Here is a 12,268-nt window from a genome sequence, read left to right as displayed (position 1 = left end):
ACAAGTTACATTCACAAAAGATGCACATTTGACTCACAGTTGACTTTTGGTCAACTGTTGACTTTTTGGTCAAATAGTTGACCAAGTCAAACTGACCTTTGACTCTTTGACCCCTAAATCTGATCCCATCCCATTTTCGTGTTCCTTCCAAGTTCTTCAGACCTCCACCAAACCTGCCCTGCCCTTCATGAGGCCATCTTACAAGTTCTTCCTCCAAGCTTCATGCCATACCTATCAAAACCTGCAAAGTCATGTTAAATCATAACAAAACCTCATATCAGTGCACACATTAAATATATATTTTAATATCACAGAATCCAACACAAAAAAAAGTTCACACAGTCATAAGCCAATCCAATCTCACAAGCATCCAAGACCTCTCCATATCCAAGTGATCCTGCACAGATAAACCGAAAAATCCCAAACACATTAACATCTCAGCATAAGGTTTCATAAACAGGACTTCCATATACATTAACCACATACCATTTAATTCCCAGCCATAAAACACATGTTATTCTTCAAAACCAAGGCAATTCAAGAGTATCTAGTCTACATCCAACCTGCATCATTAACATAAAAAGTTCCATGCAACATTCAAATTTCTATTCCTAACAGTCTTACTAACTTGTACAAACCATTCAATTAGCCCAAATTCAGACTTCATTTCAAACAAACAGATTCTCTAATATTTCCTAACCCCTAATTGTAATTAACATTTCCAATTGAAACCACACACAAAATACTTTCATAAGTTCAAACCTAACAGCTTCTTGCTAACGCGATACACACTTGTCAATAGAATTTCACCAAATCTAACATTCTAAATTTCACTAACTAACCTATTCCCATGTTCATCTTAATCATATCATGCATAATCAAAACCATAAACTCTTTCTAAGGTTGCTCTTCTTGTAAATAGGGGTGCTCAAACTTGGCTTTAGAGTTATGGCGTGCACTGATACACAAGAGGTGTTGTTCAAAACACATGTTGTCTGAGGAAACTGAGTATTGGTGGGATAATACCCGTTTCAGGTTGGAATCTGTGAGTGTTGAGATTACTTGGGCTAATTTCAATATTGAGTTTCTGGATAAGTACTTTCCCACTAATGTTCGCAGCTGAAAAGCGATTGAATTTATGAAATTAAAGCAAGGTAATATGAAAGTGGCTGACTATGCATCTAAGTTTGAAGAGCTGATCAGGTTTTGTCCTCACTATAATGGTGTGGATGTTGAGGTTTCCAAGTGTGTGAAGTTTCAGAGTGACTTACATCTTGAGATCAAATAGTTCATTAGGTATCGTGAGATTCTTTGTTTCTCTGTGCTAGTTAAAAAGTGTCAAATCTATGATGAAGATAGTAGGTACAAATCTACTCACTACAAGAATGCTAGTGAGAAGAAGAGTGAGAGTCAAAATCATGGTAAGCCGTATATAACTCCAACTGATAAGGGAAAAAAAAAGTCCCAACAAAAGGGTGCAAGTGGGAAAGGAATAAGTAGGGGGAGGCGTATCTACTTCTATGAGATGTTTCAAATGCGAAGGTTTAGGTCACCATGTTGTTGAGTGCAAGAGCACAGTCCTTACATGTTTTAAGTGTAAGAAGTAAGGACATCATGCTGCTGAGTGTTAGAGTGCAGTGCTGACATGTTTCAACTGTGGTGAACCAAGTGATATCAGTACCAAGTGTCAAAAGCTTAAGAAGGCTCTAGATATCGCATAAGCTAGTGACAAGGTGTTTGCTCTAAGTGGTGTTGAGGTCTTGAAATCAGATAATTTAATATGAGGTATGTGTTTCATTAATTTTGTTTCTTTGATTGCTATCATTGATACATGTTTCATTAATGGTGTTTCTCGATATCAGATAAGTTATCCAAGTGTGAATTATGGTTGAAGGAAGTGAGTTTCATTGTTCATGTGATCTCTTGTGGAAGGATAATCGTTGATCCGTATAAGGTATGCATCGTGTTATAGTGGGAGATTCCTAAGTTAGTTACAAAGATTATAAGTTTTTTGGGTTTAGATGGTTACTATAGAAGATTTATTTAAGGCTTTTAGAAGGTGGCTTTGCCTTTGATTCAATTGACTAGATAGAGTCAAGCTTATGTGTGGGATGTTCAGTGTGACGAAATTTTTCAAGATTTAAAGAATATATTGATGTTGGCGCCAGTTTTGATCTTACCAAATGCGAGTGAATCTTTTGTTCTGTATTGTAATGTGTTTAAGATGAGCTTAGGTTGTGTGCTTATGTAGAAATATTGAGTTATGGCTCATGCTTTGAAATAAATCAAGACTCATGACAGGAATTATCCCACCAATGATTTAGAGTTGGCAGCTGTAGTATTTGCGCTGAAATTGTGGAGCCATTATCTGTATGGTTTGAGGCGTTCAAAGATCATAAAAGTATGAAGTATTTGTTTGATTAGAAAGAATTGAATATGAGGAAAAGGAGGTTGCTGGAACTTCTGAAGGACTACGATTTTAAGTTAAGTTACCATTATGGTAAAACTAATGTGGTTGAAGATGTGTTGAGTAGGAAGTCCTTGCATATATCGGCATTGATGGCTAGAGAGTTGGATTTCATTGAGCAGTTCCGAGATCTTATCTTGGTGTGTGAGGTAACGCCAAAAAGTTTGCATTTGGGTATGCTAAAGTTGACGAGGAGTGTGCTGGAAGAAATAAAAAAGGGTAGAAGTTAGATCTGTGATTAATTAATTGCTTGGTATTAATTAATCAAGTAGACTTCATAGTTGATGAGAATGGGATCATGAAGTCTTGGGATAGAGTTTGTAATCCTGATGTACCAAAACTTAGAAAGAAGATTATGGAAGAGAGTCACAGGAGCAGTTTGAGTATTCATCTTGAAGTCACTAAGAAGTATCAAGATATTAAGAAAATGTTTTGGTGGCCAGGTTTGAAGAAGGATGTTGCATAGTTTGTTTATGCTTGTTTGACTTTCTAGAAGTTGAAGACTAAGCATCAGAAGTCGTATGCATTGATGCAATAGTTGAGTATTCATGAATGGAATTGGGATAATATCTTTATGAATTTTGTGGCAGGTTTTCCGAATACCGCTCAAGGAAGTGATTCAATTTGGGTTGTTGTGGATAGATTGGCAAAGTCGGCTCATTTTATTCTGATAAAAATCAATTATCCATTGCAGAAGTTAGCATAGATCTACATCAGTATGATAGTGAAGTTGCATAGGATTCCGTCTAATATTGTTTCAAATAGAGAATTAAAGTTCATGTCAAGGTTTTGGGAGAGCTTGCAGGAACTCTTGGGAACCAAGTTGAGGTTGAGTTCTGCCTACTATCTATAGACAGACGTTCACATAGAGAGGACTATTCAGTCTTTGGAAGATCTATTGAGAGCTTGTGTTTTAGAGCAAGGAGGTGCTTAGGACAGTTACTTATCGTTGATTGAGTTTACTTATAACAACAGTTACCATTATAGTATTGGAATGTCACTGTTTGAAGCTTTGTATGATAGAAGGTGTAGGACACCTTTGCGTTGGTATGAATCTAATGAAAGTGTTGTGCTTGAACCAGAGATTGTTCAACAGACTATTGAGAAGGTTAAGATGATTCAAGAAAAGACGAAGGCATCACAAATCAGACAGAAGAGGAATCATGATAAGTGGAGGAAGACTCTTGAGTTTCAAGAAGGCAACCATGTGTTTTTGAGAGTTACTCTAATGACATGTGCTGGTCATGCATTGAAGTCTCAAAAGCTTACTCATCTTTTCATTGGTCCTTATCAGATTCTCCAAAGAATCGGAGTTGTTTCCTATCGAGTTTCCTTACCACTGTCTATTTCTAACCTTCATAGTTTCGTTCATGTGTCTCAGCTTTAGAAGTATATTCTTGATCCTTCTCATATGATTCCCTTGGATGATACGCAAGTAAGAGATAACTTGACTGTTGAGATATCACTCTTGCGGATTAAGGATCGAGAAGTAAAACACTTGAGAGGTAAAAAGATTGCTCTGGTGAAGGTAGTGCGGGGAGGGGTTTCCAAATAAGCGTGACGTGGGAGCTAGAGAGCCAGATGAAGGGGGTTGTATCCAGAGTAGTTTCGTTCAGATAATTTTCGAGGGAGGAAATTCTTTAAGTGGGGGGAGAGTTGTAACACCCCAATTTTAATTTTAATATTATTATTATTATTTTAATATTTTAAATAATTATTTGAATTTTGATGTGCTTTTATTTAATTATATAAGTATTATAATTATGGGGTGGTTAATTTTTATTAAGAATTAGATTACTATTAAAATTAATTAAGAATAATAGAGAAAATAGAGAGTTTGTGATTTTGGGGAGAAAACTAGAAATTAATTAAAATTAGAATAACAAGATGGAATAAAGGAGAGTTAGGGGAAAGTGTGGAATTATTTAAAATGAAAATTAGGTTTATTTTAAATGGAATAGTGAGTGGAGCTTTTTGTTAGTACGTGAAGTTTTGTGAGAAGAAGCTAAGTAGAGAAAGAGGCAAAACCCTGGGAGAACAAAGGTTAGAGAATAACTTCCTAGCCAAAACATGAGACCTTGCTGCAATTTGAAGTAAGGGAGAACTATTCATCTATGGGTGTTTATGGCATAAAGGATGGAGAGGGATCCTTACCCTATTCCTTGTTTCTTTTTCTTTCCTCCACTAATGAGGCTTTAGTTCTTGAGATGGTTCTGTAAACCTCTCCAGATCATTGTGTTGTGATGTTGTTATTATGTTGTGTTATTTACTGAAATTCATGTGAAATTGTATGCGCAATTCTGAGTTTATGTGTTCATGTTGATATGTTGTGATATGAAGAACATGGTGAAGGCTATATGATCAATTGGTGGAATAAATGATTATTTTATGGATATTTGAGGTGATAATTGTTGTATAACTGTTAATTGATAAATTGTTCTGAGTCTTGGGGGTTCTGGAATCAAAATCATAACTTTGAAAGTGCTCCAATGGTGAAAACGCAGAATTTTGCATTCGGCACAGCAATGATGGGCATCACCTTCGTGACAAGCCAACCGTTAGTGTGTTGGGAAGGCTGGAGGGCCGACCGTCATGGTTCCAGGAATGGGCTCCTTACTCGAACGTCACAGTGGTGAAGATTTTGAGTGAGAGAGAGAAAGGTGGTGGTTTGGGGTGATGAGTGTCATCCCCTGTTTGACCTGTTTTTGGTCATTTGAATCTATTTTTCGAGCAAATTCTATTGTCGAGGTCTATTTGATGTTGTTTGGTAGTGCTTGTTAAGTTTTTATGAGAAAATTAATTAATTGAATTATTGAGGTATTCAAAGTTGAAGTTGATGTGTATAAAGTTGAGTTTGAGAATTAAATTATTTGAGTTTAGAGTTGTTCTTGAGGGAGATAAAGCTATGTATGTAACCCTTAATCTTTAAATAATAGTTATTAGAGTTAATTGTGAACACTATGAGTATGCCTTGTTGAATATTGATATTGCTTGATGCTTTTGATGAGTATAGTTGAGAAAATAATTATTTTGATTATGTTGATTCTCTAAGGTTGTATGATTGGCATTAATTTTAGTAAAAAAAACTAGACAACATGTTAGATAAAATGTTTCAACCTTCATAATTTAAAGGTTGAATATTATGTTGAAAAAGATGTTCTATCAACTGCAACTGGTATAACATGTCGAAGAGAGATGTCCTTTGCAGGATCCATTTGACATCGTGACTAAGCGTAAAGCTGGGCCTTTTGGATTTTGTTTAACTTGTTACAGATGCACAATATTTGGAGAATATTATGCAATCCTGTGATCATGAATGATATCAAAAGTAATGTTGGAACATCATCTCAGGAGACCATGTCGATGGAAGAGTTTGCTTTAGGAAGTTGTGTACATGAATAATGTCGGATCATGTATGCTAGACATCTTTCCTAACAAAGGGAGTTGTGTATTGACAAATGATTAGATGCAGGATTGCAGTCTAAACATTGTGTTCTAGATAACTGCATGGGAGTGTATTTCTTTTGCTAATATTATGGTGTTCATAAATCATCCAGAAGAAGCTACAGAGGGTGTATTCCATTGGAATCTTCTTGAATAACCTAAATGAATGACTTCCAAGCTGCATAAGCTCTGTGTAAAGGAGGAAAATGGTCTGACCATATCTATATTAGAGTGATTATAGAACCCTCTTATACCAACATTGCTAATAGGTACAAGGTAAAAGTATCAAATGAAGTGGTCTGAGATGATTTTTTCTGATACAAGACCAGATTGTGGTAATCTGATGAAGTTATGCATATGACTGATTGCAAATACTTTGTAGGGAGATGAGTATTTGTCTGAATATTGTGTACAAGTCTATATTATAAATATTATGGTTCAGAAAGTAGTTAAGAGTTTACTTCTCTAAATGGTCAACTTGTGTATGAAGCAGCTGAAAGTGTATGTCAAACACAGGATATATAACATCTTTTCATCCATAAAGTCATGCCTATGAGTATAGATCAGCTATGTCGTTGTTTAGCAACTAGGCCCGGGCGATTAGTGGGTTGAAGGAAGACTAAGATTGATCTCACGTGATAAAAGTGTGTTCAGCAAAAGAGGAGCAGTGGTTGTCCAAGACAGGGGAAGTTAAGTCTTGTAATTGGATTTTTTCCCTAATGGTACAGTCCTTGAGATCTTGTATTCTAGTGAAGCGTGTGGAGATGATGTATCTCGTGTGAGGTTTGATGTCAGATAACATGTCATGACATAAGGACTATCAGACATTGTGTTCTGGGTGCTGTTGTGTTCTTGGGAGGACAGGTGTGGTTCTAGTTATAAGAAGCTGGTTGGGTGAATCATGTGTGCTCTAACCTCTTTGGAACACTCTGAGGGAAAGCATTGTGCATAAGAGAATTTATTTTTCTCTTCTATTTTAAGTACGACTAAATAAAGGTTAGTTTATAGCATGGGAGATGTCTCACATGATATCTTGTCTCCTTGGGCTTTGTCACGAGTTCTAGTTGAGTATAGAATAGTGACCTGTAGAAGGCCTGGTGTTTTACTTCAGGTCACGAGATGGCTTTATTGAACCATCTACTGCTTGATTGAAGAAGTCTTGAGAGTATAAGAGAAGGTAGACAATGTCTGAAAAGATGTCAGGACATTGTTCAGGACTTTGGTCCCTCAATACCAGCAAGGGAATATTATGGCCGGTGCAATCAAGAACACGTCAGAAGTGTGTACAATGTATCTGAGCATGCACATTTATTGGAACAAGCGTTTCAGGAGAACCGGTCCAAAGTCAATAAAGCCATTCAAAAATTGACTTGGACGGTGCACGTGTAGTTGTGGTAATGTCATCTTCCTCAAATAACATTTTTTCTTTGACCAAGACTAGTGTTACAATCTAGGATTGTTATTTCCTATGTAACTGCATAACTATTTAAAGAGGTCATCCATTTTCTCTTCTCATTTCATATCATTGGCCTAAGGCATTTGTTCGGGTATGGGCGAGTACTGTCTGAGTATGAGTCTGTAATGGAGTCCTTTGTTAATTAATGGCTAAAAGGGGGGAGAAAGAATGTGCTCAGGGGTGTGGTTTTGGGACTATTTTTTTCTCGTGTCTAAATTTTTGGGGTTACAAAGATGTCAAATAAGATGTTTCATCACGAGTCTTGTTTGTTTTTGTGTCTTGTAATCTGAGTTATGAACACAATTGTGTCCTTTATTCTGAGTTACACATGTTGACTGGTGGGTGCCTCTTATGGGGTCTCTTATGCCACTTAATGGGTCTCTTATGCCCTCTAAAAGAATTATCCATAAGCAGGGAAAATTGGATACTTCTATCAGGGGCAAAACTTGGTTTCTGCATTAAGGGGGATATCAGTTATCTTCTTCCTCATGTACACCAAATGACTTCAGGACTTTCTACTCCTTTCATGAGGTTGCTGGTCTATGGTATGTAGGAATATGAATCTCGTTCAAAATGATGTGAAAATATCTCAAACTTGAAGTCCTGACAACCTTCATATGAATGAAAAGAAGACTAACTCTCTAACATTTAGATCTGCCACGAATGTCTCAAATAGAGAAGTTATAATTGAGGAGTGCATGAAGACTCTGTAACTCTGCAATACATCTAGGTTTTGGTTAATTTTTGTTGCTGAAATCTGATTTTAATATGTAAATATGTTTTAGCCAAAATTTTCCAAAGAGTGAGATTGTTGATTCTCTAAGATTGTATGATTGGCATTAGTTTTAGTAAAATAAATTAGACAACAACATGTTAGATATAATGTTTCAACCAACAGAATATAGAGGTTGAACATTATGTTCAATCAAGTGCAACATGTATAACACGTCGAAGCTGGGCCTTTTGGATTCTGTTTAAGTTGTTACAGATGTAGAATATTTGAAGAATATTATGCAATCCAATCAGGCGCTATATTTAATGATAAAATATTTTATCTGTGTTGAATATTTTCATGGTTTCTAAATATGGAGAATAGTTAGGAAACAAATGATTGAAGACTTATTTTTATGGAGAAGATTGTGCAGATTTCTAGCAGTCTCTTTGCTGCACTTTGAAGCCTAAATCTAGTTCAGAAGTTTGCTTTAAATAGAAGACTAAAAACCTGATTGGAAAGTAGAACTTACGGGAATATGTTAGGGTTTGTATGTGAGCCTCTCTGATATCATTCTTGATAGAATAGTAGGACTGTGTTTTGAGTTGTAAGTTTTGTCATGCATTCATAAGATGTTAAGTATTGAATGTATGTATGTCACTTAGGTATCGCTGATACATTGTTATAAGTGTGTGTTGCTTGTGTCTCAAGCCATTGTCTTGATTGAAGCTTTTAAGCAAGATTAAGTATTCTTGGTTAAGAGGTTCTTAATCTAAGTGTTTCTTGTAATTGCAGATTGTGGTAAAGGGTTGTAAATATCAGTAACTGGGATTGTTATTGTGAGACATCACTGCGGTGATTGGAAGTGAGAGGGGTTCTCTTATCTAGGAATTTCTTATGTAGAAGTTGCACTGGGTAGGGATTAAGTGAGAAGTTATAAACCGGAGGTTGTTTAGCTTCGAATTGATACTGCTAATAGTGGATTTCCTTTTTGGCTTGGTAGCCCCCACAGTAGGTGTTGATGTACACCGAAGTGGGTTAACAATTCTATGTGTTCAATTACTTTCCACCATTGTTTTTAAATCATGGATATCTGGCCAATGTATGTTGTTCAGAGATCAATGTCTCAACATCTCATAGGACATCTGAGATCTGAATACCAGAATTTCAGATTATTATGTTGAGTTATGCTTAGATGTTTGGTTCTGAAAGGAAACATTATTATGGACTTGTATTGGCAACATTTATGTTGAGTTTTCAATTCACACAGAAACCAATGATGAGTAATGCAGGTGGAGGTTTAGGTGAACCTTGTGTGATTTTGTATGACATTCATGCATCATGTATATCCGAGATAGGTAGGACTTTAGTCAAATGACGAGTTTTCAGGTTCACAAACGGAACCAGTGACGTGTCTCAGGTTCAAAGAGGAACACATGATGAGTGAATTAATTAGTAACATACGTTTGACATCCAAAAACCTTGATACCACATGCATATGGAGTAAAGGGAATGAATATATTGCAAAAGCATTGAATTTGGGATTGATGATTGATGTGAATGACTTGAGTGATTGAATATATGTGTATTTGATCTATCCTTTATTGTTTTATGCACCGCTAACATTTATGAACATATTCTCGCCCCTATTTGTTTTTTGTGTTCGATTTACGCCTATGGTGCAGATACTTAGGTACAGACTAAGGAGCCTTAGATGTAGTGTGTGTGGAAGATGGCTAGTGGTCTTCTTCGTTTTTTTACATTGTACTTCTCTATGAAGGTCATTGCTGCCCCTCAAGACGATACCTTGTGCTTGACCTCTCTACGAAGGTCATTGTCGTCCCTTAAGTTGATATGTTACACATGACTTTATAACAAAGGTCCTCGTCACCTGCTGAGGCAATATGTGGTATGATGGACCTCATCCTTTCCGCCCTTTGAGGCTCCGCAAGTAAGTTAAAACATATAATAAATCACACCCAAGAGGCACGACTCATGTCCAGCTCCGAAGACTGGATCAACAATTTCGCTTGTGGGATCGATAGAAGTCCCGCCCAAAAGATAAAACGCCTCGCCTGAGGGACTTAGTGTCTCATCAGCCAGGGTACGCATTATTGTGCCTATAGATCTTAGACTCCTCAGGACAAGTAAACTCTCACTTGAGAGAATTAGCATCCCCTCAGGAGGGATCATACCCAATAAATCATGCCTAAGAGGCGCGACCCATATCCAACCCTAGAGAGTGGATCATCATTTTTGCTTGTATGTTGGATAGAAGTCCTGCCCGAGAGGTAGAACGCCTCTCCGGAGGGACTTAGTGTCTAGTTGGCTGGGCCACACATCACGATAAAGTTACACCATACAATGACTAAAGATTCGGGTCTCCCAAGGAAATCCAAAAACTCAAGGGTAAGAACATAAGTTTTTGGCATACTTCCATGAGCCGTGACTTGAAACACTTCATCTTCTACTGAAAGCCTTGTGCTTGAGGGCCTATGTAGTGTTATAATGGCCCAAGGAGAGGCGACGGGTGAAGGTCGCCCAAAAGGAGGTATTGCCTTGCCCCATGAAGTTCCTACCATTATGCCCTAAGAAATGTGGGATAAGAAGTTTCTTAGGGAAAGAGAAAGTCTTAGTCATTAGTGACCCACGTCTTCCTTGGAAATATGTATTCAACAGTCCACCATTGATTGACTGGGCATCAATTCTTTCCAAGATAACCCTATGCCCAGAGACCTTTATAGGGAAAAGGAGATAGAGTTTAATTCATACACGCTATCTATTACTTAAAGAGCACCACACTCATTACAGTCTTAACACATACAGCTGGCCTAATCATCCTCCTACTACCAAGCCTCGTCGGCCAACAATAAGGCCTTTCAACTCATATGAGCTGGCCTATTAAACTACCTCAAAACACCACCATACAGGGCTTCTCGCCACTGTGGGAAAGTCCTCATCACCAAAAGATGTTATACACCTACCAAGGCCTCTGAGTCTCCCTTCCATTGTAGGGGGACACGCACACCTGTAATTTTTGATGAGTACAAACATATTTCAAGAAAGCCACACATGCCACGCACACCCTTCTAGAAAATATGACAGATTTATCATATAACTCTTATGTATAAGAGTTTATTAGAGCATTCCAGCCATCCATTATACTTTCCAATTTCACACTAGGTTTGGCCATCCCCCCTCTTCATTATTTATTTGTTTGGTCCCTACCGCATGCTTAAGTTTATCTCTCACATTTTTTATTATATAATACCCACATAGTAAAGTATATAGTGTAGGAAGCACCTTTGCAACCGAATTCATCAGTGAGGTATCACGACCACTGACAATCACCGGTGGCATGTTTTCTTGGTCTTTCAACATATACTGACACATTTGCAAAGCTCACGTAACATTGTCCATTTTTTCACATTCCTAAAATGCAAACTTAATTGAAAAAGTCAAATAGATAGAGGTAACACCAATAATTTCCAGAAATGGTGGTCTGTATTTGTTGGTCTTATATGTTGAGTCAATTATTAGCACAATAAAAAATGTGTTGAATAACTTGATGGAATCTAGATGAGTCTAAAATATATCTCAAACGGTTTTTCCATGTTCACATACTATGTACGTTGACACATGATGCTTATCATCCAACAATTTTAACAATTGTTACATTTCAGATCTTGGACCTCTTTTCAGCTTGTTGTTTTGGTGTGAAAATTGCATACTTGCCTAATATTTGCGACACATTCGAGGTTTTCCTTTTCAAAATTACGAGTTTATTTTTAGGGTGAACCATTTTCAATGTCATGTCAGAGACAAATTTCTTCTTTTCAAAATTCATACGACATACAGTGGAATAACCGACTAAGTTGTAACACAAATTATGATTATGTATCCAATAAACCACATTAAATATCAATATATTATTCACCTTGTGGTATCCGGGAAACTAATAAGGACACTCACATTTCCTCGTTCTAGTGTCATCATGTTTCAACTTTCGAATGAGTTCTTTATACTTGTAACTTTTTTCGCGTCTCATCGTCACAAATGTGTAACACCCCATATTTTCTAATTTTAATTTAATCGGAATTTAAATTATTATTTAGAATTATTCGGTATTTTGTGGAATTATTTGGAAAGAATTATGAGATAGGCTATTGGGCCAAGTGTGGTGTTAGTA

The 12,268-nt window shown here is 36.8% G+C and overlaps 1 protein-coding gene across 1 annotated transcript; it reads left to right on the top strand.

Annotated features, from left to right (window-relative positions):
* Positions 1-988: 988 nt before the first annotated feature.
* Positions 989-3,854, top strand: LOC131604607 (uncharacterized). The gene is made up of 8 exons (XM_058877037.1): positions 989-1,095; positions 1,297-1,421; positions 1,863-1,954; positions 2,425-2,641; positions 2,740-2,910; positions 3,058-3,113; positions 3,233-3,393; positions 3,443-3,854. The coding sequence occupies exons 1-8, from the start codon at positions 989-991 to the stop codon at positions 3,852-3,854; spliced, it is 1,341 nt and encodes a 446-aa protein (XP_058733020.1).
* The last annotated feature ends 8,414 nt before the right edge of the window (positions 3,855-12,268 follow it).

This window comes from Vicia villosa, linkage group LG5, assembly GCF_029867415.1.
Source record: "Vicia villosa cultivar HV-30 ecotype Madison, WI linkage group LG5, Vvil1.0, whole genome shotgun sequence".
NCBI classification, from domain to species: domain Eukaryota; kingdom Viridiplantae; phylum Streptophyta; class Magnoliopsida; order Fabales; family Fabaceae; genus Vicia; species Vicia villosa.
Note: the sequence above shows the minus strand (reverse complement) of the source record. Positions and strands in the feature narration are given on the sequence as shown.

Bases quoted from the DNA above. Each gene is read 5' to 3' on its own strand.
- LOC131604607 (XM_058877037.1), top strand. From the start codon at position 989: ATGTTGTCTGAGGAAACTGAGTATTGGTGGGATAATACCCGTTTCAGG. The intron at 2,642-2,739 runs GTATGCTAAAGT...TTAATCAAGTAG, and splicing joins GCCAAAAAGTTTGCATTTGG to ACTTCATAGTTGATGAGAAT. The intron at 3,394-3,442 runs GTGCTTAGGACA...TTATAACAACAG, and splicing joins TTGTGTTTTAGAGCAAGGAG to TTACCATTATAGTATTGGAA.